General features: G+C 35.1%; 3 protein-coding genes and 1 long non-coding RNA gene across 4 annotated transcripts; 3 read left to right on the forward strand and 1 right to left on the reverse strand.

Moving 5' to 3' along the window:
* Positions 1–473: 473 nt before the first annotated feature.
* LOC111209154 lies at positions 474–926 on the forward strand. Its single transcript, XM_022708987.2, has one exon. The coding sequence runs from the start codon at positions 731–733 to the stop codon at positions 854–856; it is 126 nt and encodes a 41-aa protein (XP_022564708.1). The 5' UTR covers positions 474–730; the 3' UTR covers positions 857–926.
* A 5105-nt stretch (positions 927–6031) lies between these two features.
* On the reverse strand, positions 6032–7452 carry LOC106434808 (E3 ubiquitin-protein ligase ATL76-like). The gene has a single exon (XM_048765681.1). It carries the CDS (start codon positions 6865–6867, stop codon positions 6196–6198), a length of 672 nt encoding a protein of 223 aa, XP_048621638.1. The 5' UTR covers positions 6868–7452; the 3' UTR covers positions 6032–6195.
* Positions 7453–17013: 9561 nt separating this feature from the next.
* Positions 17014–21228, forward strand: LOC125591440. Its single transcript, XR_007327429.1, has 2 exons — positions 17014–19366; positions 19476–21228. It is a non-coding gene; the product is annotated as an uncharacterized LOC125591440 (long non-coding RNA).
* Positions 21229–22696: 1468 nt separating this feature from the next.
* Positions 22697–24344, forward strand: LOC106419606 (probable galacturonosyltransferase 10). The gene is made up of 7 exons (XM_048766637.1): positions 22697–22971; positions 23072–23169; positions 23276–23325; positions 23378–23446; positions 23671–23853; positions 23896–24263; positions 24338–24344. The coding sequence occupies exons 1-7, from the start codon at positions 22697–22699 to the stop codon at positions 24342–24344; spliced, it is 1050 nt and encodes a 349-aa protein (XP_048622594.1).
* Positions 24345–24986: the final 642 nt, after the last annotated feature.

Genomic DNA, 24986 nt, shown 5'->3' on the forward strand with positions numbered 1-24986 from the left:
ATGACTCATGCGTGTGGATTGGTTTTGAGGCCTGTAGGTTGTGTATTAACTATTAAGTGGGGCATGTAAAATGGATAGATGCATTTTATTCATGCATTTGTCACTATCAAGCATATACAGGATCAGCTCTGGACTGTAATTTCATCGCGTAGACTAAACACTACTTCTTCACGCAATATCTTGGCATTCATAACCAGGAAACGATTTGTTCTGTTTGGTGACTGTGACAGAAAATTATATACGACTAGCACTTATCAATATTCGGTTAGATGAACTGTAGTGTCTTTTGATAAGAATGCATGATTTACATTCCACCGTTAAAAAAAAATAACTTTGCAAAGAGAAATTTGATGAACTCAGCGAGATGCTACTGAAAACTGAAATGTATTTAACAAAATAAGACATAAAAGATTGAAAGTAATCTGTTTTTTTTCTTTTTCTTTTGGTAACGTATATACATGTTTTTACTTAGATCTAAAATCTTCTATCTAATTTAAGCACATGTTCTGAATTTATGATGGATTAATTCATGAGCCTTTAGCTGCTTTCTCTAAAAGTGTTTACTCTTCCTTCAGGTTCTAGAGGAGAAATCCTGACAAATACGCTTCCTGTTGATGCTGTTTCTGTCACTTGATCAGCTTGACTAGAGTCGCCTAAGATCTTTTGGCATGTCTCAACCAGACAGTGTCTGCATTTCGGACAAGTCAAATGTTGTTGAAGCCACTTGTCAATGCAACGAACATGGAACCCGTGGTTGCACTTAGGGAGCAGCCTAAGCTTTTCACCGCAAACAAAATCTGACAGACAGATAACACACTCTTCACCAATCCCAGACAGGTTCATCTCATGTGTGTAACTCACGACAGGGAACATTTTTAGAGCTTTCTTCTTGATTCCTTTGTTTGATGAACTGTGTGGTGTTAAAAGAATAGAGGTAGACTCGGAGATCATGAAACTTGAGCAGCATCTGAATGTGCAACGAATGATGTAATGTAACACGAGGCAGCAGATCACTACAAGAAAATAGCGGCATACTGAGGGAAAAAATCGTCGGTATGTCGTCGAAATAACGCTATTCCGACGACATACCGACGAAAAAAGTCCTTGGAAATAACTCTTCGGAAATTCATCTGTCCTCGGAAATCCCTCGGAAATTTCCAACGGAATTCCGAGGAAACCCTATTTCCTCGGAATTTCCGAGGACCACAAGTTCGTCGGAAATTCCTCGGAATATTCCGAGGAAGATGTCGTCGGAATATTCCGAGGATAAACTTCCTCGGAATATTTCCAAAATTAAAAAACAAAAATTATAAATTTATTTTTTTAAATTGAAATTCGAAAATATAAAATTAAAATTGAAATAGAAAACATATTTAAAATACAAAAAATAATAAAATAGTTTTTATAAATAAAAAAAATGTTTTATAAATACAAAATTAGTTTTAATAAATATGAAATCATCTTTTTATAAATACAAAATAGTTTTTATAAATACAAAAAATAATAAAATAGTGTTTATAAATCAAAAAATGTTTTATAAATGCAAAATTAGTTTTATAAATATAAATATTTTTATAGATATGAAATCATCTTTCTATAAATACAAAATAGTTTTTATAAATATAAAAAAATAATAAAATAGTGTTTATAAATCAAAAAAAATATTTTATAAATACAAAATTAATTTCAAAATATGAAATCATCTTTTATAAATCCAAAAAACTAATTTATATACAAAGAACGGTTTGTATATTTAAAAATAGTTTTTATAAATACAAAAATAAAAAATAGTGTTTATAAATAAAAAAAATGTTTTATAAATACAAAATTAGTTTTAATAAATATAAATATTTTTATAAATATGAAATCATCTTTTATAAATCCAAAAATCGAATTTATATACAAAAAAACGTTTTGTAAAATCGAATTTATATAGAAAAAACGTTTTGTAAATACAAAAATAATGAACAATTTATAAAAAAAGTTCTAAATCAATTCAACACAACCAAATTACAATTCTAAACCTATTACACAACAAATCACAATCCTACCCAATCACCCTAACAAAAATCTATCAAAAACCTTCTAAAATCATCAAATCTACTTAAAAACCTAACAAATAGGACCTAAGAGAGTGGGATAGGGTCCTTACATGATTTGTAAGAAAATGGAAAGGATTCGCCGGAGAGATCGTCGCGAGAGAAGGTGGAGAACGCCGGAAGGAGAGAGAGATCGCCGGAGAGGAAGAAGAGAGAAATGGGGAAGAAGATGCGTTTCGAGTTTATAAAACCTTGGGTCCGACGGATATTTTCCGTCGGAATTCCCTCAGTATTTTCAATTTCAATTTTCGCGAAATATTTGGCGGCTTGTTTGCCCGGTTAAATGAAAATATTCCGAGGAAATTCCGACGGCCACTTAAATATCCGTCGGAATTTCCTCGGAATATTTTCATTAATTCGAGGAAAAAGAATATCCTGTGCATGTATTTCTATTAATTTATATTTTTCCTCGGAATTTCCTCGGAATATTCCGAGGAAATACCGAGGAACTAGTGTTTGGGGTTTCAAAACATCAATTTTTTTGCCGTATTTCATTTCTTATACAATTGTAATGCATACCATTGAGGATTCTTTGTATAGATGAGCATAAACCATGAAATAACAAATTTCAAAACGAATTGTAAGTATTCCCTTTACCGTTCATTAAAGTGTATAAGTGTTTTTCTTATGTTGTGGGGATTTCGTTCATACAATCGGAAAAGTGTTTATTATAGGGTAAGGAACAAATTTTTGACTTCATAATGAACGTAAGACACTTAATAAGGGTTATATAGGTGTTATTCAAACCGCAAAACGTTGTTTTCGGTTTAAAAACCCTATTTCCTCGGAATTTCCTCGGAATATTCCGAGGGAATTCCGAGGAAACCCTTTTCTTCCTCGGAATTCCGTCAAAATATTCCGAGGAAATTCCGAGGAACTAGTGTTTGGGGTTTCAAAACGTCATTTTTTTTTTAAACGGATCGATCGATGGATATATGTCCAAAAACGCATCGATCGATCACTAAGATGGACCAAAGCGTAACAATGTGATCGATCGATGAAATTATCCCATCGATCGATCGAGGATATCAAGTGTTTATTCCGAGGAAATTCCGAGGAACTAGTGTTTGGGGTTTCAAAATCTCGAATGTTTTTTTATAAACGGATCGATCGATGGATTTATGTCCAAAAACGCTTTGATCGATCACTAAGATGGACCAAAGCCTAACAATGTGATCGATCGATGAGATTATCCCATCGATCGATCGAGGATATCAAGTGTTCCTCGGAATTTCCTCGGAATATTCCGAGGAAATTCCGAGGAACTAGTGTTTGGGGTTTCAAAATCTCGAATGTTTTTTTATAAACGGATCGATCGATGGATTTATGTCCAAAAACGTATCGATCGATCACTAAGATGGACCAAAGCGTAACAATGTGATCGATCGATGGGTATATGTCCAAAAACGCATCGATCGATCACTAGTTCGTCGGAATTTCCTCGGAATTTTGTAAAATCCCTATAATATTTCCTCGGAATTCATCGGTTTTTCCGAGGAACACATTTTTCCTCGGAATTTCCGAGGAAATTCCGACGGATTGATATTTCCTCGGAATTCCGTCGGTATATTCCGAGGAAATTCCGAGGAAAATTCCGAGGATTTCATTTTCCGTCGGAATGTCCGTCAGAATACCGCTGTTTTCTTGTAGTGGATGATTCCACATATGAGGACTGAGAGAAGCATCAGCACAGTCTCACTGATCAGGTTGTTCTCATGGGTGACAGGAGGAGATGGCGCCACCGCAAGGGCTCCTAGAGTGTTGTGGTCAAATGGATTGTGCATAAGCAGTTTTCTAGAGACAAAACCGCCAAGGAGTTGTTCTTGGAAGGCTTGGCTGAAGAAGGTAATTCATTTGCAGACATTTTTTTTCACTCTTTGAAAAAGATTTTTAAAAAAGTCCTTTCTCTCTGTGTTGCTTGGCTTTGTTTGCTAATAGTTTCTTAAGTTATGGAGAATTCAAAGTGGTCTAATTTATAGCTTGAGATGATTCCTGATTAGTATTACTGAGTGGGGACTAAACTAATAAGGTTTGTTTAAGAAAGTGAATTTTTCTTCTTCTTTTCAATTGAGATTTGAGAGGATTTGGGACCCAGAAAGAACTTATCCAATCTCATGAATCTTTGAGTGCTGATTGTGTTGTTGGCCTATACCTTCTACGACCACAAGATGTTTGTGTAGGGACACTATCACTTGTCCAAAACTGAATATTGAAATAATATATTTTTGTCTCACTATAAAACAGGGATTAATTTAAAACATTATCATTCTAAAGCTACCATTTTCCTCTAGTGTTTCAAAAAAAAAAAGAAAAAAAGTTTCATCCCCCAGGAGAAAACATTATACTAATTGCTTCTGGAATTTGCATTTCTTTAGCCTTTTTAGTTGAATGGTAGCAGATATTTGAACATCTTTAGTGTTATGTTATTATCATTTAGTAATTGTATTATCTAGAAATTGAAGGGAAATTTTTTGACAGCCTCAATTGTTGATAGAATTGACAATTGTAGACGATTAGCAAACACAACTAAATAGATTTCAAATTATAGACTATGTTGTTGCAGTTATCACACACTAAATGGCATATGATCTGATACCATCTGATATCCTTTCAGATGCTTAATGGAGATATGCTACCTGGAAACCACAGTCTTTGATTACTAACCAATAACCCTTAGTTTTTGTGCACATCCTCGATTAATACTGTTAGTCTCTAAGTTTCTAGTGAGGGTATTAATATTTTACATCCAATCCAATCAGAAAACTCTAGGATCTTAAGCCTTATTTGAACCATCATTTCTCTATGACATGTCTTTTCTTTTGATAACCTTGTTTATGACATGTTGCTCCCTTTTAAACTGCAGGATCTCCAGAATCACGTAGTTAGAATATGTGGTCTTTAATTTAATCAGTTATAGTATTTTCTTGCAATGAGTTGTGGATTCCACCTTGGGTTTTTGAATCAATCAGTTATCAGGATCCTACTTTGGTAACCGGGAATATATGAAAACCTCTAAGATATAAAGTTGATCACTCCATGTATTCTTTTTCTTTTTGTACCATTTTTTTGTCATATAGTAACAAGTAGGCCAAAGTTTGTAGTTCTGTTTTCGAACTACTAGCTAGTGTACATAATAAAGTATTCTTTTTTTTTCGTGGAGAAAAAGTAATAGAATAAGTAAATCTAGCTAGAACATTCACCACGATCTAATACAAACTTTGTTAAGATGTCGTGAGCAAACTCCGAGGCATAAAAACATGGCAAGTGGCATCAGTTGTCAGAGTAGTATGAGATTCTTACAATGATAGTAACTGGAACTTTAACCGTGTTTGGTTTGAATGGAGTTGAGAGGTTTTGTCTTGCCCTCACTTTTAGATCTCGTTGTGTAATATATGAGGATGGATTCTCTCAACTGTGATACAGTTACGAATCAAATCTCCATTTTGGGTAGGTGAACTTTATCACCTGAGTGGCGGTTGAGAATCTCTCAGGACTATGCATGTCTGACTTTTACCTAGCTATTATGGGTTGGGTAACTTTTTTTTTGAAGGGTTTTCATAGGGTCCATATAACTTTCCTATGGCAAAGTTGATTTTTTTTATCATTGAGACGGAGAATCTTGTGATTCATGTGTGTCGATTGCTTGTGACTTGTGAGGCATATAGGTAGTGTTTTTAAGTGGCTCGAGTCAAGTGGATAGATGCATTTTTGTATCACTATCAGCATATACGCGATCTAGTCTTGGACCATTTGCTATGTCTAATGACTCTTTGATTCCGTGTAGACTGTAGTGATTGTGACACATGAATATAGGAGTCGTACTTATCAGTCTTTGGCTATGAATGATTCTTAATGTTTTGGATAAGACTGAATAATTCACATTCGACCGAAAAATTACTTATGCGAAGAGAAGTTTGATGAACTCAGTGATATGCTGCTTAAAAGTGAAATATATTCTCTCTGTATACACTTTGTGCTAGATGCTAAAAGGGAAAGACATAAAAATGAAGTATCCTACTTTTTCTTTTGGAACTTTTCTATGAATTGTGCTCAGATCTATAACCTTCTATCTAACTTGTGAAAATATTCTGGGAATTTAGGTGCTTTCTCTATAAGTGTTTACTCTTCCTTCAGGCTCTAAAGGAGCTATCCTGACAGTTAGGCTCTCTGTTGGTGCTGTTGCCGTCACTTGACTGGAGTCACCTAAAATCTTTTGGCATGTCTCAACCAGACAGTGTCTGCATTTTGGACACGTCAAATGTTGTTTAAGCCACTTGTCAATGCAACGAACATGGAACCCATGGTTGCACTTAGGGAGCAACCTAAGCTTTTCACCACAAACAAAATCAGACAGACAGATGACGCACTCTTCGCCAAGCCCCGGCAGGTTCATCTCACGTGAGTAGCTAACGACATGGAACATATTCAGAGCTTTCTTCTTGATTCCTTTGTTTGATGAGCCGCGTCGTGTTGGAATACTGGAGACGGGCTCAGAGATCATGAAACTTGGAGAACGTCTGAATGCGCAACGAATGATGTAATGTAACCCGAGGCAGCAAATGACTCCACAGACTAGAACTGACAGAAGCATCAAGACATTCCCACTCAGGTTGTTCTCATCAGTTATGTGAGTAGATGGTGCGACCGCAAAAGCTCCTTGAGGGTTGTGGTCAAATGGGTTGTGCAGAAGCAGTTTTCTAGAGACAAAACCACCACGGACTAGTTCTTGGAACTCCTGAGCTGAAGAAGGTAGTTTATTTGCAGACATTTTCTTGCTCTTTAAAATAAGCTTTTATTTAAAGTTTTTTCTCTGTTTGTTGGTTATTGCTTCTTAATGTTTTGGGGAATTCAATGTGGTCTTATATATAGCTTGAGATAATTATTGATTAGTGAGTGGGGAGTATAATATTTTTAATAATTGGAGACTAGTAAGATTTGTTCAAGAAAGTGGCATTTTCTTCTTCTTTTCAAGTAAGATATGAGAGGATTTGGGACCCAGAAGAACTTATCTCATTTGAGGAATCGTTGAGTGCTGATTATGTCATTGGGCCATAGCTCCAACCAAAAGATGCTTGTGTAGAGGCTATCTCTTTCCCAACATTGTCTTATCCTGTTGGTCTTGTGGTAATTCCGAAATCAAATTTCTCTATTTCTTTTTGTCTCACTTTAATTAGAAAACATTGTCTTATCCTGTTGGTCATGTGGTAATTCTTGATAAGCTGGGTTTTATTTTATTTTCCATTATATTTTTAATCAGGGAGGAGGCAGATTCTATTGTATCTTCTTCACAATTTTAATGCTTTGCCCACAACATGTAGTGTTGTAAAGCAGTCTTTGTGCTTTCCATGTGTATGTGTTGTGTTGTGTTACCGTTCTTTGTTTTTTTCATGTGTGTGTGTTTGTTGTGTTGCTTAATACTTCACTTTACTTTTAAACAAATCAATTATTGAGATATTTAAGTGGAAATCATTTAAAAAAAACATTCAGGTATTTTTATAAGAGACTAATAATGCTTAAATTGTTTTGATTTATTACGGCTTAACGAAAAAGAATTTCTTGCTCTTTGTATTTACTTTTTTTTTTCACCAAGGTTTCATGCATATTTTGCTTTTAGAAGCCTGTTTTATCTGTACTTTAAATAATGATTATCCACTATTATTAAACTACAATTTCGTAACTATACTATTTAATGTGTTTTACTCCACTATATGTATGTACATCCTTTCTTCTATAAAGAAAATATCTATATATTATAGAACTCAAGGATTAATAAGAATGTCTCTCTTATTAACTTAAGAAAATAACTCAAAACTTAAGCTCTCAAACTCTAAACTCTGGTAAGGTATGTCACAACTTGACATCTTCTTATATAGAGCTTATAATATCCTAATCCTATTAGGTAACATAACTAGATAACTCCTAAACATATTATGTTTCCTATTTTCCATATCTCGGTAGGATTAGGACTCTATCTTGCATCTCAAGTTTCCTTTTTGTTCAAGCTTAATCCAACATTTTTCCCCTTAAGCTTAAACTCTATCTTCGACAGATCTTGAACTCCGATAAGATCTCTCATTTCAATGAACTTGACTCTTCCAAGTGCTTTCGTTAAGTATCAGCCTTTTCCTTGTTGCCGGGAACGTGTTCGACTTCAATCTTTCCAGCTTCAACGCACTCACGGATAAAGTGGTATCGGGTGTGTATGTGTTTGCTCCTGCCGTGGAACACGGGGTTCCTCGTTAACGCTATAGCCGATTGGTTGTCGATCCGGATGATGACTTTCTCGTACAAGGACTCGTTGATCTCTCCAAGTAAGTCTTGAAGCCAGATAGCCTGTCGTGCTGCCTCCGTTCCCGCCATAAACTCGGCTTCGCAGGATGATAGAGCAACGGTGTCTTGTTTCTGCGAACACCAGGTTATTGGACTCTCTCCAAGGTAGAAAACATGTCCTGTTGTGCTTCTACCATCGTCTGGATCAACGTTATGACTACTATCACTGTAACCTATCACTCTCTTTGTCCGTGATGTTGCCCTCTCAAAGCTCAAACCGTATGATGTCGTCCCTCGTAAGTACCGTAAGCATTGTTTCAATGCTGCACCGTGAGAGACCTTCGGCTGTTGCATGAAACGACTTAGAACACCTACACTATACGCCAAGTCGGGTCTCGTGTGCAACAAATATCGTAGACAGCCAATGTTTCTTCTGTAACTTGTAGCATCAATGTCTTCTTCTTCTTCGGCTCTTGACAGTTTAAGGCCTACTTCCATTGGTGCTTGAACCATGTTACAATTCTCCATACCAGCTTCTTCTAGAATCCTTTGCGCATAGCTCCTCTGATTCAGCGATATACCACTCTCATGTTGAGTAACCTCAATTCCAAGGTAGTAAGTGAGTTTCCCGAGATCACTCATCTCAAATTTGCCTGACATCTCTGTTTTAAACTCGTTGATGATCTTCACGTTTGTTCCTGTTACAAATAGATCATCTACATAGACAGCTATAAGAAGGAGATGATCGTTGAACCTTTTCCGGTAAACAGAGGGTTCTTTCAAGCATCTCTTGAACTGAAGCTCCTTCAAAATCTGATTTAGCTTATAAACCTTATGTTCTGATCCTTTAATCTCGAAACCCTCGGGCTGGCTGACATAGATGGTTTCTTTCAATTCTCCATGCAGGAAAGCAGTTTTAACGTCGAGATGATGTATCTCCCACCCGTTAGCTTCTGCAAGATTGATGAGAAGTCGAATTGTCTCAATTCGAGCTACTGGTGCAAATACCTCGTCAAAATCTATGCCATGCCTTTGAACATACCCCTTAGCAACCAAGCGTGCTTTATGCTTGTTGATGCTGCCATCAGCATTTCGCTTTAACTTAAAAACCCACATAACTCCAATGGCCTTAGCTCCCTGCGGAAGCTCTACGAGTATCCAAGTGTCGTTTTGTTCTATTGAGGCAATCTCATCACTGCAGGCTGATGTCCATTCCGTTGACTCTCTTGCTTCCATATAGCTCCGCGGTTCGTTGTTGATACACATTAACAAGTACTCTCCTTCTTCTTCTGCATGGAGAACATATTCATCAAGGTATTTAGGCACTGAGGTCTGTCTTTGCGATCGTCTTGGTCCTGCTTCGATCTCTTCTTCTTTCTCATGATCTGGTCCCTCATCATCACTTATATCATTCGTATCCTCTGCAACTTGATCTCCCATGGTTGTCTCGTTAGTGATCTCTGGAACTTGAATCCCATGATTCCCGTAGTCACCAAGCGTGATTGTGAAGCTACCTTCTCCATCTTCTCTGGTACTGGTTTGGTTCCAGTTCCATCCATTTGTTTCATCGAACACAACGTCTCGACTGACGATAATCTTTTGAGTTTGCGGATCATACAAACGGTATGCTTTAGAGCCAGGATATGTCCCTCAATGAACCAACATCTTTGACCTGTCTTCGAGCTTCTTTAAGTGTGGCTTTACCGACTTTGCATAGCCAATACATCCAAATGTCCGAAGATGGCTTAGGTTAGGTTTCTTGTCTTGTAGAGCTTCGTATGGTGTTCTGTCTTTCATTGCTCTTGTGGCTACTCGATTAAGAAGATAGGTGGAGTGTCTCGTAGCTTCTCCCCATAGATAATTTGGCACTCTCATATGCTTTAGTATACTTCTAGTCATCTCCATGAGCGTTCTGTTTCGTCTCTCGATAACTCCGTTTTGCTGAGGCGTGTAAGGAGCGGTGACATGGTGTTTGATTCCTGCACTCTCGCAAAATTCATTGAATTCTTGAGATACGAACTCTCCACCTCTGTCCGTACGAAACGTTTGTATACGTGAGCCTGAGTCTTGTTCCACCATCTTCTTGAACCTTTAAAACTTCTCAAAAGTATCACTTTTCTCTTTTAATAGAATTGTCCACATGTACCTTGAGTAATCATCTATAAGCACAATGATGTAACGGTTTCCACCAGCCATGCTTGGCGTTATCGGTCCACACAGATCACCGTGAACAAGTTCCAACGTTTTTGTTGCTCGATACATGGTAGCTTGAGGGAAACTCTGCCTTGCTTGTTTACCAAGCAAACACGAACCGCAAACCTCCTTCTCGATACTCACCCGTGGAACACCGACGACAAGTTCTCTTTGTATCATGGCCTTCATGCTTTCAAGGTTTATGTGACCTAGCCGCACATGCCATCTTGTTGATTCACTAATAGTTGTCGTAAGTAGACTCATTGGCTCCTTGATTCCCATATGAACTTTGTATAAGCGATTCTTTGATCTCTTTGCTTTCACCAATAACTTCCCATCTCGGTCGTGCATTGTGAGATATTCTCCTTGTAGCCTTACATCGCATCCTGATTTCGTGGCTTGTCCCAGACTAATGATGTTACTTTTCAATTCATGAATGAAGTAGACGTCACACATCGTCCTCGGTTCTCCATTCCGATCAATGAACTCGATGGAACCCTTCCCTTTGATGTCTATACGAGAGTCATCGCCAAACTTCACCTTGCCTGTGATAGCTTCATTGATCTGAGAGAAGTATCGCCGATCTCCTGACATATGATTGCTAGCTCCATTGTCGAGATACCACAAATTCTCTTCACCCGTGTTTGTTTCATACTTGCTTGGCACGACCTTTTCTTCGTTTAAATAAACCACTTCATGCATCATAAGCTCATCTGCATCTTGTGTGTCCTCATTCTCATTCTCTTGAGCCTCCTGCAACTTGAGCAAACGATCGGGACATACAGAGGCAAAGTGCCCCAACTTGTCACATCGAAAACATGTGATCTTGCTCGCATCACGCGTGTCGTTCCAGCGACCATGTCCTCTCCCACCCCTGTACCCGCCATCATCACCTCGATGCGATAGTGAATCCAAACTTAAGTACATCAGTTTGCTTTGATCTTCATTGGATTCTTCTTCCTCAGCAACTCGTTCCTCATAAGCTTTCAATCTTCCTACTATGTCTTCGAAACTTGTGGTCTTTAAGTCCAGAACTTGTTCTAGTGAGGCCACAATGTGTATATATTTCTTTCGAGGAAGACACTTTAGGAATTTCTTAACAAGCTTTGATTCTTTGATTTCTTCTCCTAGTGCTGCTGATTTCGAAGAGATTTCAGATATCCTCCCTACAAACTCGTCTATCTTCTTTGTATCTTTCATCTTTATCCTGTCGAATTCAGCCATTAATGTCTGCAACCTTGCTTCCCTAACTCTTTCAGCTCCAACATATCTTGTTTTGACAGCGTCCCACACCTTCTTTGCTGTACTAAGTTCTCCTACTTGTAAGATCAGAGTTTCAGGAATAGATTGAAACAATAAGGCTGTCGCCATATTATTCTTCTCGCTATCATCGCTCTCGGACTCGACTATTTCCCAGACTTTATGTACCTTAAGTAGGATCTTCATCCGTATAGACCACACCGTGTAATTGCTCGAGTTGAGCATAGGACACTTTATCGACACAGTTTCTCCTCCTCTTGGTTTCACGGTAGAACTAAGTTGAATATCCATTGTTTCTCAAACAACGAAATTCCTCTTTTGTGTGGCTCTGATACCAAATATAGAACTCAAGGATTAATAAGAATGTCTCTCTTATTATTAACTTAAAAAAATAACTCAAAACTTAAGCTCTCAAACTCTAAACTCTTGTAAGGTATGTCACAACTTGACATCTTCTTATATAGAGCTTATAATATCCTAATCCTGTTAGGTAACATAACTAGATAACTCCTAAACATATTATGTTTCCTATTTTCCATATCTCGGTAGGATTAGGTCTCTATCTTGCATCTCAAGTTTCCTTTTTGTTCAAGCTTAATCCAACATATACAATTAGTCATTTTTCTTTTCATCTATAGTAGCCACATCATCAAAGAAACACTAAATTTTATTTAAAAATTTAGGGGTTGATTGATAGCGACTGAAAGTTTAGTTCAAATTTAGGGTCCGACTGGTTCAAATGCAGTGGTTGAGAGTTTGCGAATGCGGGTGGTTGCGGTTTCAAGTGTTATTAAGCGTTTTATATGACTGGCACAACGTTTGAAAATTGTTGCATTTGCGGGATATTTGTGACTGGTTGATTATAAGATATTGCGGCAGTTTAATAATAAATTACCAATATTAACATATTATAACATTTTAAAAATATAAAACATACTATTATAATAAAATATAATAATTATCAATATAATATGATTAATAATAATATTATGTTTATTTATTTATTTATTTTAATTAGTTGAAATTTATAATTTTAATTACATTTTTGAAGATTTATATTAAACTTTTAAGATAATATTTTGTTTTGTTTTATATATGTGTATATCTTTATATATGTATGCATATTCATTTTTAAAAATTCTAATGAATAGTTAGTTAGTTTAAATTTTTTATAAAATAAATTATGATACTGTTTGTGAATTTAAATTAATATATAAAATATTTATATATTTTTATTTATAATATTTCCATTTTAAATTTTAATTTAAATTTTTTTAATATTTTTGAAAAAAAAATTTATTATCCATCCGCAACCGCAAACGCTAGCTGTAACCAGTTTTTGATTTTAAGAGGTTCGGAGCGGTTTGAATCGATTTGTAGCGGTTTGTATGATCGTTTCGAAACGCTGTCAACCGCTACCAACCGTAAAAGCTGCGTTTGCGGATGGTAGCGTAGAAACCAATCAAGTTCTTAAGCCGTAGATTTTGTGGCTTTAGTTTTAGATTTTATCGCTGTAAAATTATTTCAAAGATTTAAAAGCACCAACGGTAAAGTTGTAGAAAATTTTATTTCTAGAGCCAATATATTTTCCTTTTAAGATTTTGAATTGTATCTTTAGATTTTTTTAAAATCTTAATAAATCTTGATTGTTTTGATTTTATTGTTGTAGAGAGAATTGTAGGTATGTAGAGAGGATTGTTAAGTTAGTTTAATTGATTGTTGAGTTAATTTAATTTAATATAAAATAAAATAAAATTAGAAAGACAAGATGTGATATATTAAAATATTTTACCTTTATAAGTATATCTATAGTCTTAATCTTCTTTTTTATGTCTCATCCAGTTCTTTCACTTTTACAAAAAAAAAAAATTATACATAAACAAACGCAATATATATATATAGATGTATATTCACTTTTATAATATAAATTATACATTGGTACCGAGATTTTATATGGGTTGGCATCTCAAATGTCATTTTTCCTCAAAATGATGTAAACTCAAAATAAAGTTTGAGTTTTATTCCAATGGTTGTCCTCATTTTTTTCTAAAAGAATCATATTCTAAGTATATTCTATTATTAATACTTATTATTATTTTTAATAATGCTATGTATTTTAAAAACTTACAAATTTTACCCCACTATAATTTTTATTTTAAACAAATCTTTATTTTATACATTAATTTAGTTTTATTAATGAAAGTATTATTTATTTCAATAAAGTAAAAAAACAAAAATGCTTAATATTTTATATATAAAATAAAACTATATAATAATTCAAGGATCAATTAGTAAATAAAAAGTTTAATAGTAAAAATAAAACTGTGAATAGTATTTTCTCAAATTTGAAGAGGTACTATTCATATCTTCATTTTTTCTCAAAATAATACACCATTGAAAAAACTTTTTTTTTTCTCATTTTTTTGATGTTTTGACTAAAATAGTCTACCATTGGAGATGGTCATCGGATTATCCCTAAATTTATTTGAGTTATAAGAAATAGGGATATATCAGATCATATGACCTTTTGGCTTTTCTCAAAAAAAAGACCTTTTTTTTTTTTATGCTTACTAAACTATTTTCACTTTCCGGGTAATATTTCCAAAAATCTGTTTTGATATATCTAAGCATCTAAATGTCTACATATGAATGGTTCTGTTGTTTATTTATTTTCATTCCCTTTATAACGCCTCAAATGATACCTTTTTGGATTTTTCTTTGTAAACTATTAGCTCTTTAACGGGTAATATTTTACAAAATCTGTATTGATATTCCCAAGCATCTTGATGTCTTCACATAAATGGCTCTGTTGTTTGTTTATTTGCTACCTTTTGTTGGTCGGCGTTTGTTTATGTGCTTACCTTTCAAACGAGATCGAGCAATATTCATTTGCATTTAAATTTTGTCGCTTTCTTCTCCCAAGTTTCCCCAACACCACCTGAGTACCAAGTCCTATGTTTCTTATATTATAACTAGTGGTTTGTCCGCACCCAGAAAGTTTCTTATTATTTAGCATTTTAGATGGTATTTGTTATTATTTTCAATGGGCGGGTTTATTCATGTTGAATTTTATGATAGGGTTGGCAATGACTTTGCCTTTGCCATTTGATCACTATTTGGTTGTTTATATTTTTAGATTTTGATCACTATTTGGTTGTTTATATTTTGAGAATACTTAGAAATGTGTGAGGTATTAATTTATTATGTGTTTTTCTTTGTGTAATTTAGATTTTGATGTGTTTATTTTTAAAAATTAAATCTTATACATTTGTTCGAAGGAAAAAACATAACAATTGTTGTTGTTTTTTTTTTCCATCAAGAGTTTATTTAATAAAAGCCCAAAGGCCAAACATGCTTACAAGGCCCAACAAGCTAAAGGCCAACTAAAAAAAAAAAAAAACCTCAAGCGCAAGACAGAACCCTAGGCCCAAGAGAGAAAGAGGTGTCGGCCGCATTCCATCGCGAACCGCAGCATCACCTCCGCCTCGACTACCACTGGAGAACCACCCACCGATTCACCAAGCCACACCACCCACCGATTTACCGAGCCACACCGGAACTCATAAACTCCACACCGTCTTCACCGCGACCGCCAACCTCCCAAGTGCGTCTAATCTCGGAGAGAATCAATCGTAAACGAGATCTCATCCGCCATAGTTCAACACAGATACCAAGGAGAAGGCTTCGCTCAAACATCACCCTTTCCACCGGAGAGCTTCCATTGTCCTCCGACGAGATCTCATCCAACAAACCCGAACCAAATTCACTTAAATAATAAACCACACAAAAACAATCGAAAGAAACAGAACCAAACCCTAGAACGGTACTAAGGGGCCAGAAGCCGGCGACGCAAGGCACAAGACACCTTTACCTCCCGGAGTCAAAACCGGCAACAGTGGAACTGTAGGAGCCTCCACGTTCCGGAAGCTTAGCCGGCGCCACAGAGCTGAAGAAGCCTCCACAACCCGGGATCTTTATCGGCGATGCTAGAGCTATGGGAGCCTTTACATCCCGGACCAAAACGACGCTGAACTGGAGATCTGACTATCCTACATCCTCGCCGCGAATCCAGAGGAAGAAGAGTTGCAGAGAGCCGAGCTCTTCCCGGAGCAAAACCCTAACCCAGATCCGCCAAAATGTCGGAGAGAAGCGACAGATCGGAACAACCACACGAAGACTTGAGCGAAATGAAAAGGAAGGGAGCCATCGGCGCCGGTACGCGCCACCGGACGCCAGGGCTGCCTTACACGCGACTCCCTCTTTGCTTTTTTTCTCAGATTAACAATTGTTGTTTAAATCATAAACAATTTTTATCTGGTTATATTAGTATCAGGTATTGCGTTGTTTCCAGTGTTGTAGAAATAACATGTAATTACTAGCCCACCAAAAAAGAAAAAATGTGGGATCTCTCTTCTTTTTCAGTTCTCACCCTCCTTTGCACTTTGTTTTGCACTTTCAATTATTTTAATTAGTGATAATCCTCTATATACTAAAGCGCAAGTCGCATATCGAACGAAATATTGACATGTGGAAAATAATTTTCTACTAAAATAATTGATTAAAAATAATTTTCTACTAAAATTATAAGATTTTAGGTGAATTAACATAAAAATTTCAATGAATTATTTTAAACTGTAATAAAAAGAAAAAAAAATTATTAGATTTATCTTATCTAATTTGCATTTAAGAAAATTACATCAAATTAAATGAAGTGTTTATTACTCAGTAATAAATCATCAAATAAATTAAGGTCTCAAATAAAGTATTTTTAACTATATTATATATTTTGCATATATATTATTTATTTATGAAAAATACTACAAATGTATATCCATTTATAATAATATGTTTGTGTTCTACTACTTTAACCGTTTTGTTTCAGTGCAAGCACCTCTAAAATTATGTGATGTTCATATATTATTTTAAGATAATAATTTTTCTGATAAAAATTTATGTCTGTAATCAAATAATTTTTAAAACAGTAAATTAACTCATGCTTAGCATGGGCGGTTATACTAGTATGTAGTAAAGCCACAAGAATTGTTTAACTTTTAAACTGATGCACCGTGTCAAGATAAATCATCGGAATTATTGAGAATTCGGCCAAAAAAAGCACGAACTTTACACGAATCGCCAAAAAAAATCTGTACTCAAGTCTGGCCAAAAAAATATTGTACTTTTATTGACTTTTTTAGTTTATTAAGCAACTTAAGATTGACTGACCATTTTAGCACACCGTAAACCCACAGTTAAGACAGTGTTAAATAAACGTCAAAATGTTGTCGTTAAGCGAAACTGTGTCGTTTTCAAATGAGATTTTTTTGGAAGATTTTTGATTTTTTTTTTAAAAAAAATAAATTATTTTTAATTTTAATTTCCAAATTAATTTTATAATATTTTTTATTTTTTCAATTTTTTGGAATTTTAAAGATCTTTTAAAGTTTTTAAAGAATTTTTTTATATTCAATCAGTACCAAATAAAATTAAATATGTTAGTAACTCCATTGGAACTGCCACTAGCCCAGTAGTAAAATACCTTGCAATTTGTCCCAACCAACCTGAGTTCCAATCTAAGGGTCTACTTCTTTTTATTTTCAAATCATGTAAAACGACATTGTTTCAGTTAACGCCATTAATAAACGACGTCAAACTTTTCTATTAAATTTGCTGACGGCGTGCTAAATTGGCAAGTCAACGAAAACATTGTTAATTAATTCTAAAGTCAATGAAAGTTTTGTGTTTTTTTTTGTCAGCTCAAAAGTTCATGTTTCTTTTGGTAATCCGTGCAAAGTTCGTGCTTTTTTTTGACCGAATTTTCATATATATATCCTGTTTTTAGCACTTATATGGTTTTTAGTAATTTTTAAGGTTTTGGAGTTTGCTATCTATATTTTAAGGTATTATAGGTGGTTGGACGCTTTTGGAGACCTAAATAAACTTTATAGGGATTTCAAAAAAAATTCGTAAGGATTTGAAGCACTAAGAGAAAATGGAAACAGAGGATCGCTTGATCCCATTCCAGACCAGAACTGGATCTATCGTTTCATTGAAAACAAACAAAGTGGTCGGCTCAGCAAACCGCATCGATCAATGCAACTTTCTAATCGATCGATTTAAAATTGCAAACAAAGTAATAGATCGATGCAACATCCCAATTGATCGATTGGACGAGCACAAGACGAAAAAATCTGTCAGGAAAAAATGCATTGGTCGATTGAAAAATCTGATCGATCAATAGGACCCGCACGAGCAGAGGTGAAATTTTCCTTTTCCTGTTTTGGTTTTTCCTTTTTCCCAAAAGTATCCACTGTCTTTAAATACCCTTTGTGTTCAAACAAGTAAAGGTTAGGAAGTAACCCTCTTTTGTCGTTCATATGGATGTAGATTACCTGGTTTGGTTTGCAGAGTCAGTATAATTCTGTATACGCTGATGACAAAAAAAAAAGTGAAGGTTCATAAGGTTATCGAAGGAGATTGGGAAATCTGAGGAGGTGAACTTCACAAAGCACAGTAACTTGTTGCTGACTCAAAGCAGGCCTGGGCATCCGGGTCTTCGGGTCGGGTTCGGATCGGGCCTTGTCGGGTCCGGGTCTTTTGGGTCCTAGCAATTTAGATCCATATAGGTACCTATAATTTTCCGGATCGGTTCTGGGGCGGATCTTGTCGGGTCCGGGTCGATTTGGATCTATAATTTCAATACCCGTAAAATACCTAAAATTTTCGGGCATATTTCGGATCCGGGTCGGTTCGGGTATTTAGGACCCGAAATACCCGAACTTGACCCGAAAACTCTAAAAATACTCGAAGAACCGCAAAAATACCCAAAACTTTATCCAAAATCAAACCCGAAAACCCAAAACATACACGGATTTTACTCGAATACCCGAATTATATTTTCTAAAAATCTAAAATTTTACCCGAAACCTACAATCATACTTGAAAATCCATAAACTTTAAAAAAATACGAAATACCAAAAATATACCCAATCACCCATATATACCTAGTATATAAAATTATTTGCGGGTACTTCGGGTACCCGAACGGGTCTCGAGTAGGACCCGGACCCTAATCGAGACCCGCGGGTCCAAAAAAAAAAAGACCCAATAGGTACTTGGCATGGACATGGACCCGGACCCGAACCTGTATTTTCGGGTTGGTTCCGGTTCGGGTCTTCGGGTCTAGGTAAAATGCCCAGGCCTAACTCAAAGTTCTTTGTTTACTTTCCACACATGGTATTGGATTCGTCTTCACATTGATACTTGTTTTAAGGTATATCCCTGAAGAAGACTTTGAAAAAGAAGGTTAATGATCATGGCTATTCTGTATCTCCATCCTCTTCAGCTCTCTGTGGCAGTGACTGCAGTTGTGGGTGGGTGTATTATGTTTGCAGAGTTCCATTTGCTTGATCCAAAGTTCAACATAGTCTCACCTGAGCAGACATGACTATCTGTTTCCCTTTTACTGATGAAACCAAGAGACTTACAGCTTTACATGGTTCCATAGAAGAGATGCTATATAGCCCTTAGCAAACTAATGAGCATGTGTAAGTGTTGACTTACTTTTGTTTGGTTTTGAGAACTCATAGTAACTTCTTTTTTGTCAAAAAAATAGTTTTTGGTGGGTTTGTTTATTTCAGTGGTACATTGCTATAGGTCGAAGCCAATACTCTTCTCTATGGCGAGGCTGGACAAAGTGAAGAACATCTCGAGTTTAGATTTTTTTTTTTGATAAATGTACATCTCAGGTTTCGTGGGTGCAATGCTTTCTTTCTTAGCCATCTCTGCTCATACTCTTTTTAAGTTGTTATAAATTAATACTGGTGGTTAGAAATGTGAGTACTGGTCTATGGTTTTTATGTTTACAGTGAAGCTAACTTGTTGCAATGTTTTCTTGTTCAAGGTTGGGGCCAAGGATCAACAGATAATTCAAGCATCATATGCTACCATTCTTAAGGCCCATGTGACTGCTTTAAAGAAGAGAGAGAGGAAATGAAGAAATTAACAGAGGCAGAGAAGAAAGAAAGCTCTTCAACCACTACTAAACCCAAGAAACTTTAATGTTCACCTTTTATGTTGCTTAGAAACTGAATTTTTAAAAGATATTGAAATTCAAGACTGATTTTAAACCCTGAAGATGAACCAATGAAAAACCTCTATTGTGATTATGATCACTAGACTTTGAGTCGACATAAGTTGATAGTATATAAACTAGTATATGTATCAAATTAGTGTGAATCTTATGTAGTCTAGTGGCTTGCGTGAGTAGTTTTTTTTATTTTAATAACTCGGGTTCGAGCGAAGAAAATAGCAATTTTGATTATTTTTGATATGGGAAGGAAGATTTAGGGTAGAGTATATTTAGAAAATATATTAACCGTAATAGTGAAAGTTTCAGTATTTTCATGATTTGCTATAATATGTATCCTACTCTGTATTGTTAACTGTTGATTAATATTTTATTTTCATTTTTAAATTATTTTAAGTTGTCCTATGATTTATCCTCTATACACTAAAGCGCAAGTCGGCGAATGAAATACTGACATGTGGAAAATAATTTTCTAATAAAATAATTGATTAAAAATATTTTTTTTCATCCCTAACTTTCAGCAACATCATCCTAACTTTTCTTAAATATCGCATTCACGTTCAGTGTTAATTTATCACGATTTAAAAACAGTTTTTTTTCTTATATAAAGTTTAATCTACTAATTTACTTTCTGCTTTCTTTCCAAATTTATTTTATCATCTCCATTATCAATTTTGATCTCTACGATTTCTCATATATTCTTCTGCAGCAATTCAAAACTTCTTTTATTTATGGCATGAATTAATACTGCAAAATACATTATCAACAAAATATAAAATAGATACAGTGGAATTATGGGAAGCGGCTGATACTTGTACTTTGATTTTTAAGAGTTTTGATTTTGAATGATTTCAGTATAGCTACTTTAGAAGTTTTCTCTATATGTTGATTTACGGATCCGGAGTTAACGGTTTGGAAAGATGGGATGGAGCAGAAAGCAAAATTATTCTCGTGGAAATCCCATAACTACACTCACATGCAGAAAATTTGCAGTCATGTCAAAAGGACAAGAATCAGGTTTTGGCCTTGCAAAAAAGGTTTGCATGTGTTCCACTCTTAAATATTTTCTTTGATTTGTTAATTAATGTTTCTTTTGCTATATCAATTATTTTTCAGTATTCACCACAGCAATTGAGTTCAGCCACAAAACTATTGCTGGACGTAACATGGAACTTGCATTTCTGAATCCAAAAGTGTTTACTTTAATTTTTTTGTATTTGGAATTTAATTAATTATCGTTGGACAATTCATTATAGCTTAATAAAAATCAAACAAAAGTTGTAAATTTTAGTTTTATAAATTCAACAAACAATTTTTTTTTTTGGCAACAAACATTTACAGACTCATGTTGACTCTGTAAACCAAATTGGTAACTTCGCATCCATGTGAACGACGAAAGACGGTTGTTTCCTAACACTGCGTGCTACGCTATCCTCCCGTAGTCTCCGTTCAGGGTACATGAACGATGTCTGAGTTGAGGAAAATTCTTTTTAAAAGCTTAATGTCTTCCAGGTAACTTCCAAATGCTGGTCATTCTTTTGGTTCCGAAACCATCTTCACCAATTGAGAACAATCCGTTGCAAACGTAACCTGAAACTGTCTTAAATTCTTCATACATTTCATTGCCCAAATTAATGCCTCCACCTCCGAATGTAGAGGTGAAAGACATGCCTTTACATTCCTTGCCCCTAGTAAACCATCAAAACCTTGTAAAGTGCTATACCAGCCCTGCCCTGAAAATAAGTCCTTGTCTTTCCAAGAACCATCTATGAAGCACTATCGTCCTGAAGTCGGTATTGTGGGTCTGTTCTGTCCCTGATGCTCCCTCGTTTGATCCTTTACTACCTGTGCCTCAGCTCAAAGTGTTGATTCCAATTCTGCTATTTTTAGTGTGTCCCTTGGATCAATATCCAGATTACTAAACACTTTGTTATTCCGACCTTTCCATATAAGATTGTGGGTTAATTTGTTTAAAATAAGATTTTAGGTGAATTAACATAAAATTTCAATGAATTATTTAAACTGTAATAAAAAGAAAAAATAAATTTATTAGAATTATCTTATCTAAATTTGCATTAAATTAAGCCTTGTTAAGAAAATTACATCAAATTAAATGAAGTGTTTATTACTCAGTAATAAATCATCAAATAAATTAAGGTCTCAAATAAAGTATTTTTAACTATATTATATATTTTGCATATATATTGTTTATTTATGAAAAATACTACAAATATATATCCATTTATAATAATATGTTTGTGTTCTACTACTTTAACCGTTTTGTTTCAGTGCAGGCACCTCTAAAATGATGTGATGTTCATATATTATTTTAAGATAGTAATTTTTCTGATGAAAATTTATGTCTGTAATCAAATAATTTTTAAAACAGTAAATTAACCCACGGCGGTTATACTAGTACGTAGTAAAGCCACTAGAATTGTTTAACTTTTAAACTGATGCACCGTGTCAAGATAATTTTATGCCTTTAATTTTTCGAATGGAAGCTGATATTTATTTTTAGTAATCTTAAAAATGTGAATTCAGATTTGTTTTGGTATTTTGATTATGGTTCTATTAAGTTTCACAAACATAAAAAACATAAAATTTAAAGAGAAATTGCCAAAAATAGCACTTTGAAGATACCACTTTTCACTTATACCTTAATCAGCTTTGCCATTAAAATTTTAATTGGCAAATGACTATTATGTCCCTAATTAATTAAACCTAAACTAATCAATTAGATAGGTTATATCTTCCTCCTCGATGTGAGATCCGGCAAGCTCCGGCAATGGACAATGATTGGAGATTGCTTTCGGTTCATACACAGACTGGAACCGCAGAAGAGTTTGCTAACGTGAGTTGCTTTGAGAATCTGCTTGGTTCACCTGCTTTCGTGGATATAAGAAATGGACGGCTCAGATGCGTGGAGACTGTTCACGAAGTTGTAGCCGGAGATGAAGAAGCATACGCTCGTAACAAACGGTGTCGTCTAGGACTCATCGATCACGCTCTATCTCATGGGAAATCTCCTCTCACCATGTTCTCGCAGTGCCTAATTTCTCGGTTAGCCAAAAATTGAAACCTTTGTAGTTGATTGTGTTAGCTTAAGTTATCTATGGCTAAAGTATTTACCTTTCTTCTTGTTTTTTGGCTATGTTCTTAGTTCGAAGCTCGTGTGCAAGCTTATTGGGGATACTGTGAACAAGAACGAGGAACATATCTGGAAATACGTAAATGGGAAGAGATTTCTACACAGATTAGGTTAATGAACATGATATCAGATTCATTGACATCTTGTACTGATTCCAATTTTGTCTCGTGCTTGTTATTCCTGGCTTTTAATGTTTGGTGTTGATATATCTGATAGAGCAAGTGGAAAGAGGAGCTGGAACAAGTGGAAAGACCGAGAAAATACAAGTAACCAACAAACACAGACGCCTTAAGGAATAAACTGACTCCAATGATTCAGAGTTTTGGATGCTTAAGTCAAGTTCTGGTTCAGAGTCAGAGCAGGAGAGTGACGAAGAAAACTGCAAAGGTACCTCTTTTTGGTTTTTTTTTGTTGGTTCTACTTTCATCTTTCTATTGAAACTTACACTAGATTTGTGTCTGATCTTGGTACATGTTCTCATTGTGATGCCAAAGAATATGAGGAGCTCTCAGAAAGGTAAATGTATACATTTACTCTTATTTCTGTGTATTTTTTACAAAGTTGCGGATTGGTTTTGATGTGCACCTCTAGTTGTTTTGTCTCTTCTACAGAACAAAGAGGATGTCAATAGAGATTGGACCAAGTATGATCATTACGGTAGCGCCACTATGATCATGAGGCTCAAGGCTACTATTCATTCTTTGGAAGGGCAGATGAGTTCTGTTATTGAGAAGAGTGCTAAGTATGCTCAGATTGCTGCTGAGGAAGTGCCCAAGACTCTTTACTGCCTTGGTGTTCGTCTCACTACTGAATGATTTCAGAACTCTGAGTTACAGGGGAAGCTCGCGGAGAGAATCTATGTTGTGGCTTCTAAGCTCACCGATAACAGTCTTTACCATGTCTGTGTGTTTTCTGATAACATTGTTGCTACTTCGGTTGTGGTTAACTCCACTGCTCTCAACTCCAAGGCCCCTGAGAAAGTCGTCTTTCATCTTGTCACTAATGCGATGAAGTCATGGTTTGCTATGAACATGGACAACCTCAGAGGAGTCACTGTTGAGGTTCAGAAGTTTGAGGATTTCAAATGGCTTAATGCTTCTTATGTCCCCGTCCTCAAGCAGCTCCAAGACTCTGATACGCAAAGCTACTATTTCTCTGGACACAACGACGATGGACGCACACCGACCAAGTTCAGAAACCCCAAGTATCTCTCAACGCTCAATCATCTCAATGCTCAATTATATCTTTTTATAAGGCCTTATAAATTGTGTTATGAAGATATTAAATTCTTATAATCTTTTGAATAAACCTTATAAATAGATTTATAAACTCTTATAAATAGATTTAAACCTTGTAAATTAATTTATACACTTATAAATAAATGTATAAACTCTTATAAATAGCTTATAAGTTCTGGTAATAGTTTTATAAACACTTTTAAATAGTTTTATAAACCTTAATAAATAGTTATATAAATATTTGTATGTGTTTTATAAATTTTATAAATGGTAGATACAAGGTTTTATAAGCTCTTATAAAATTTATAAATGGTTCCTAAATGGGTTTATAAACTCTTATAAAAGAACAATGTCAAGAACAATGAAGGCGAAGAAGAATCAAATGGGGAGTATTGGGTCAAATTTAGGGTTATGGTTTGGAGTTGCAAGAACATTATAAACAGCAGAAGAGAGCACACTGGCAACAATTCTCTAGGCAAGTGCTATCCATTGGATGTGATTAGCAACTATGTACAAATACCATTCAAACAAAATCAATGATGTTCTTTGCTGTACTTTTATTCCGAAATGGCAAGGAGAACATTATAAGCAGCAGCATAAGGCATATAATTGGATGTTTCCTTCAATAATTAAGAACCAACAATCTATAGCAAGCTAAAGGCATCTGATTTTATAAATGATTTATAAGC

Source organism: Brassica napus, chromosome C8, assembly GCF_020379485.1.
Source record: "Brassica napus cultivar Da-Ae chromosome C8, Da-Ae, whole genome shotgun sequence".
NCBI lineage: Eukaryota > Viridiplantae > Streptophyta > Magnoliopsida > Brassicales > Brassicaceae > Brassica > Brassica napus.

Excerpts from the sequence above, each read along its gene's own strand:
- LOC111209154 (XM_022708987.2), top strand. The coding sequence starts at position 731 with ATGCAACGAACATGGAACCCGTGGTTGCACTTAGGGAGCAGCCTAAGC.
- LOC106434808 (XM_048765681.1), bottom strand. The coding sequence starts at position 6,867 with ATGTCTGCAAATAAACTACCTTCTTCAGCTCAGGAGTTCCAAGAACTA.
- LOC106419606 (XM_048766637.1), top strand. The coding sequence starts at position 22,697 with ATGGACAATGATTGGAGATTGCTTTCGGTTCATACACAGACTGGAACC. Across the intron at positions 22,972-23,071 it reads TCGCAGTGCCTAATTTCTCG|TTCGAAGCTCGTGTGCAAGC; the intron begins GTTAGCCAAAAA and ends CTATGTTCTTAG. Across the intron at positions 23,447-23,670 it reads TGACGAAGAAAACTGCAAAG|AACAAAGAGGATGTCAATAG; the intron begins GTACCTCTTTTT and ends TCTCTTCTACAG.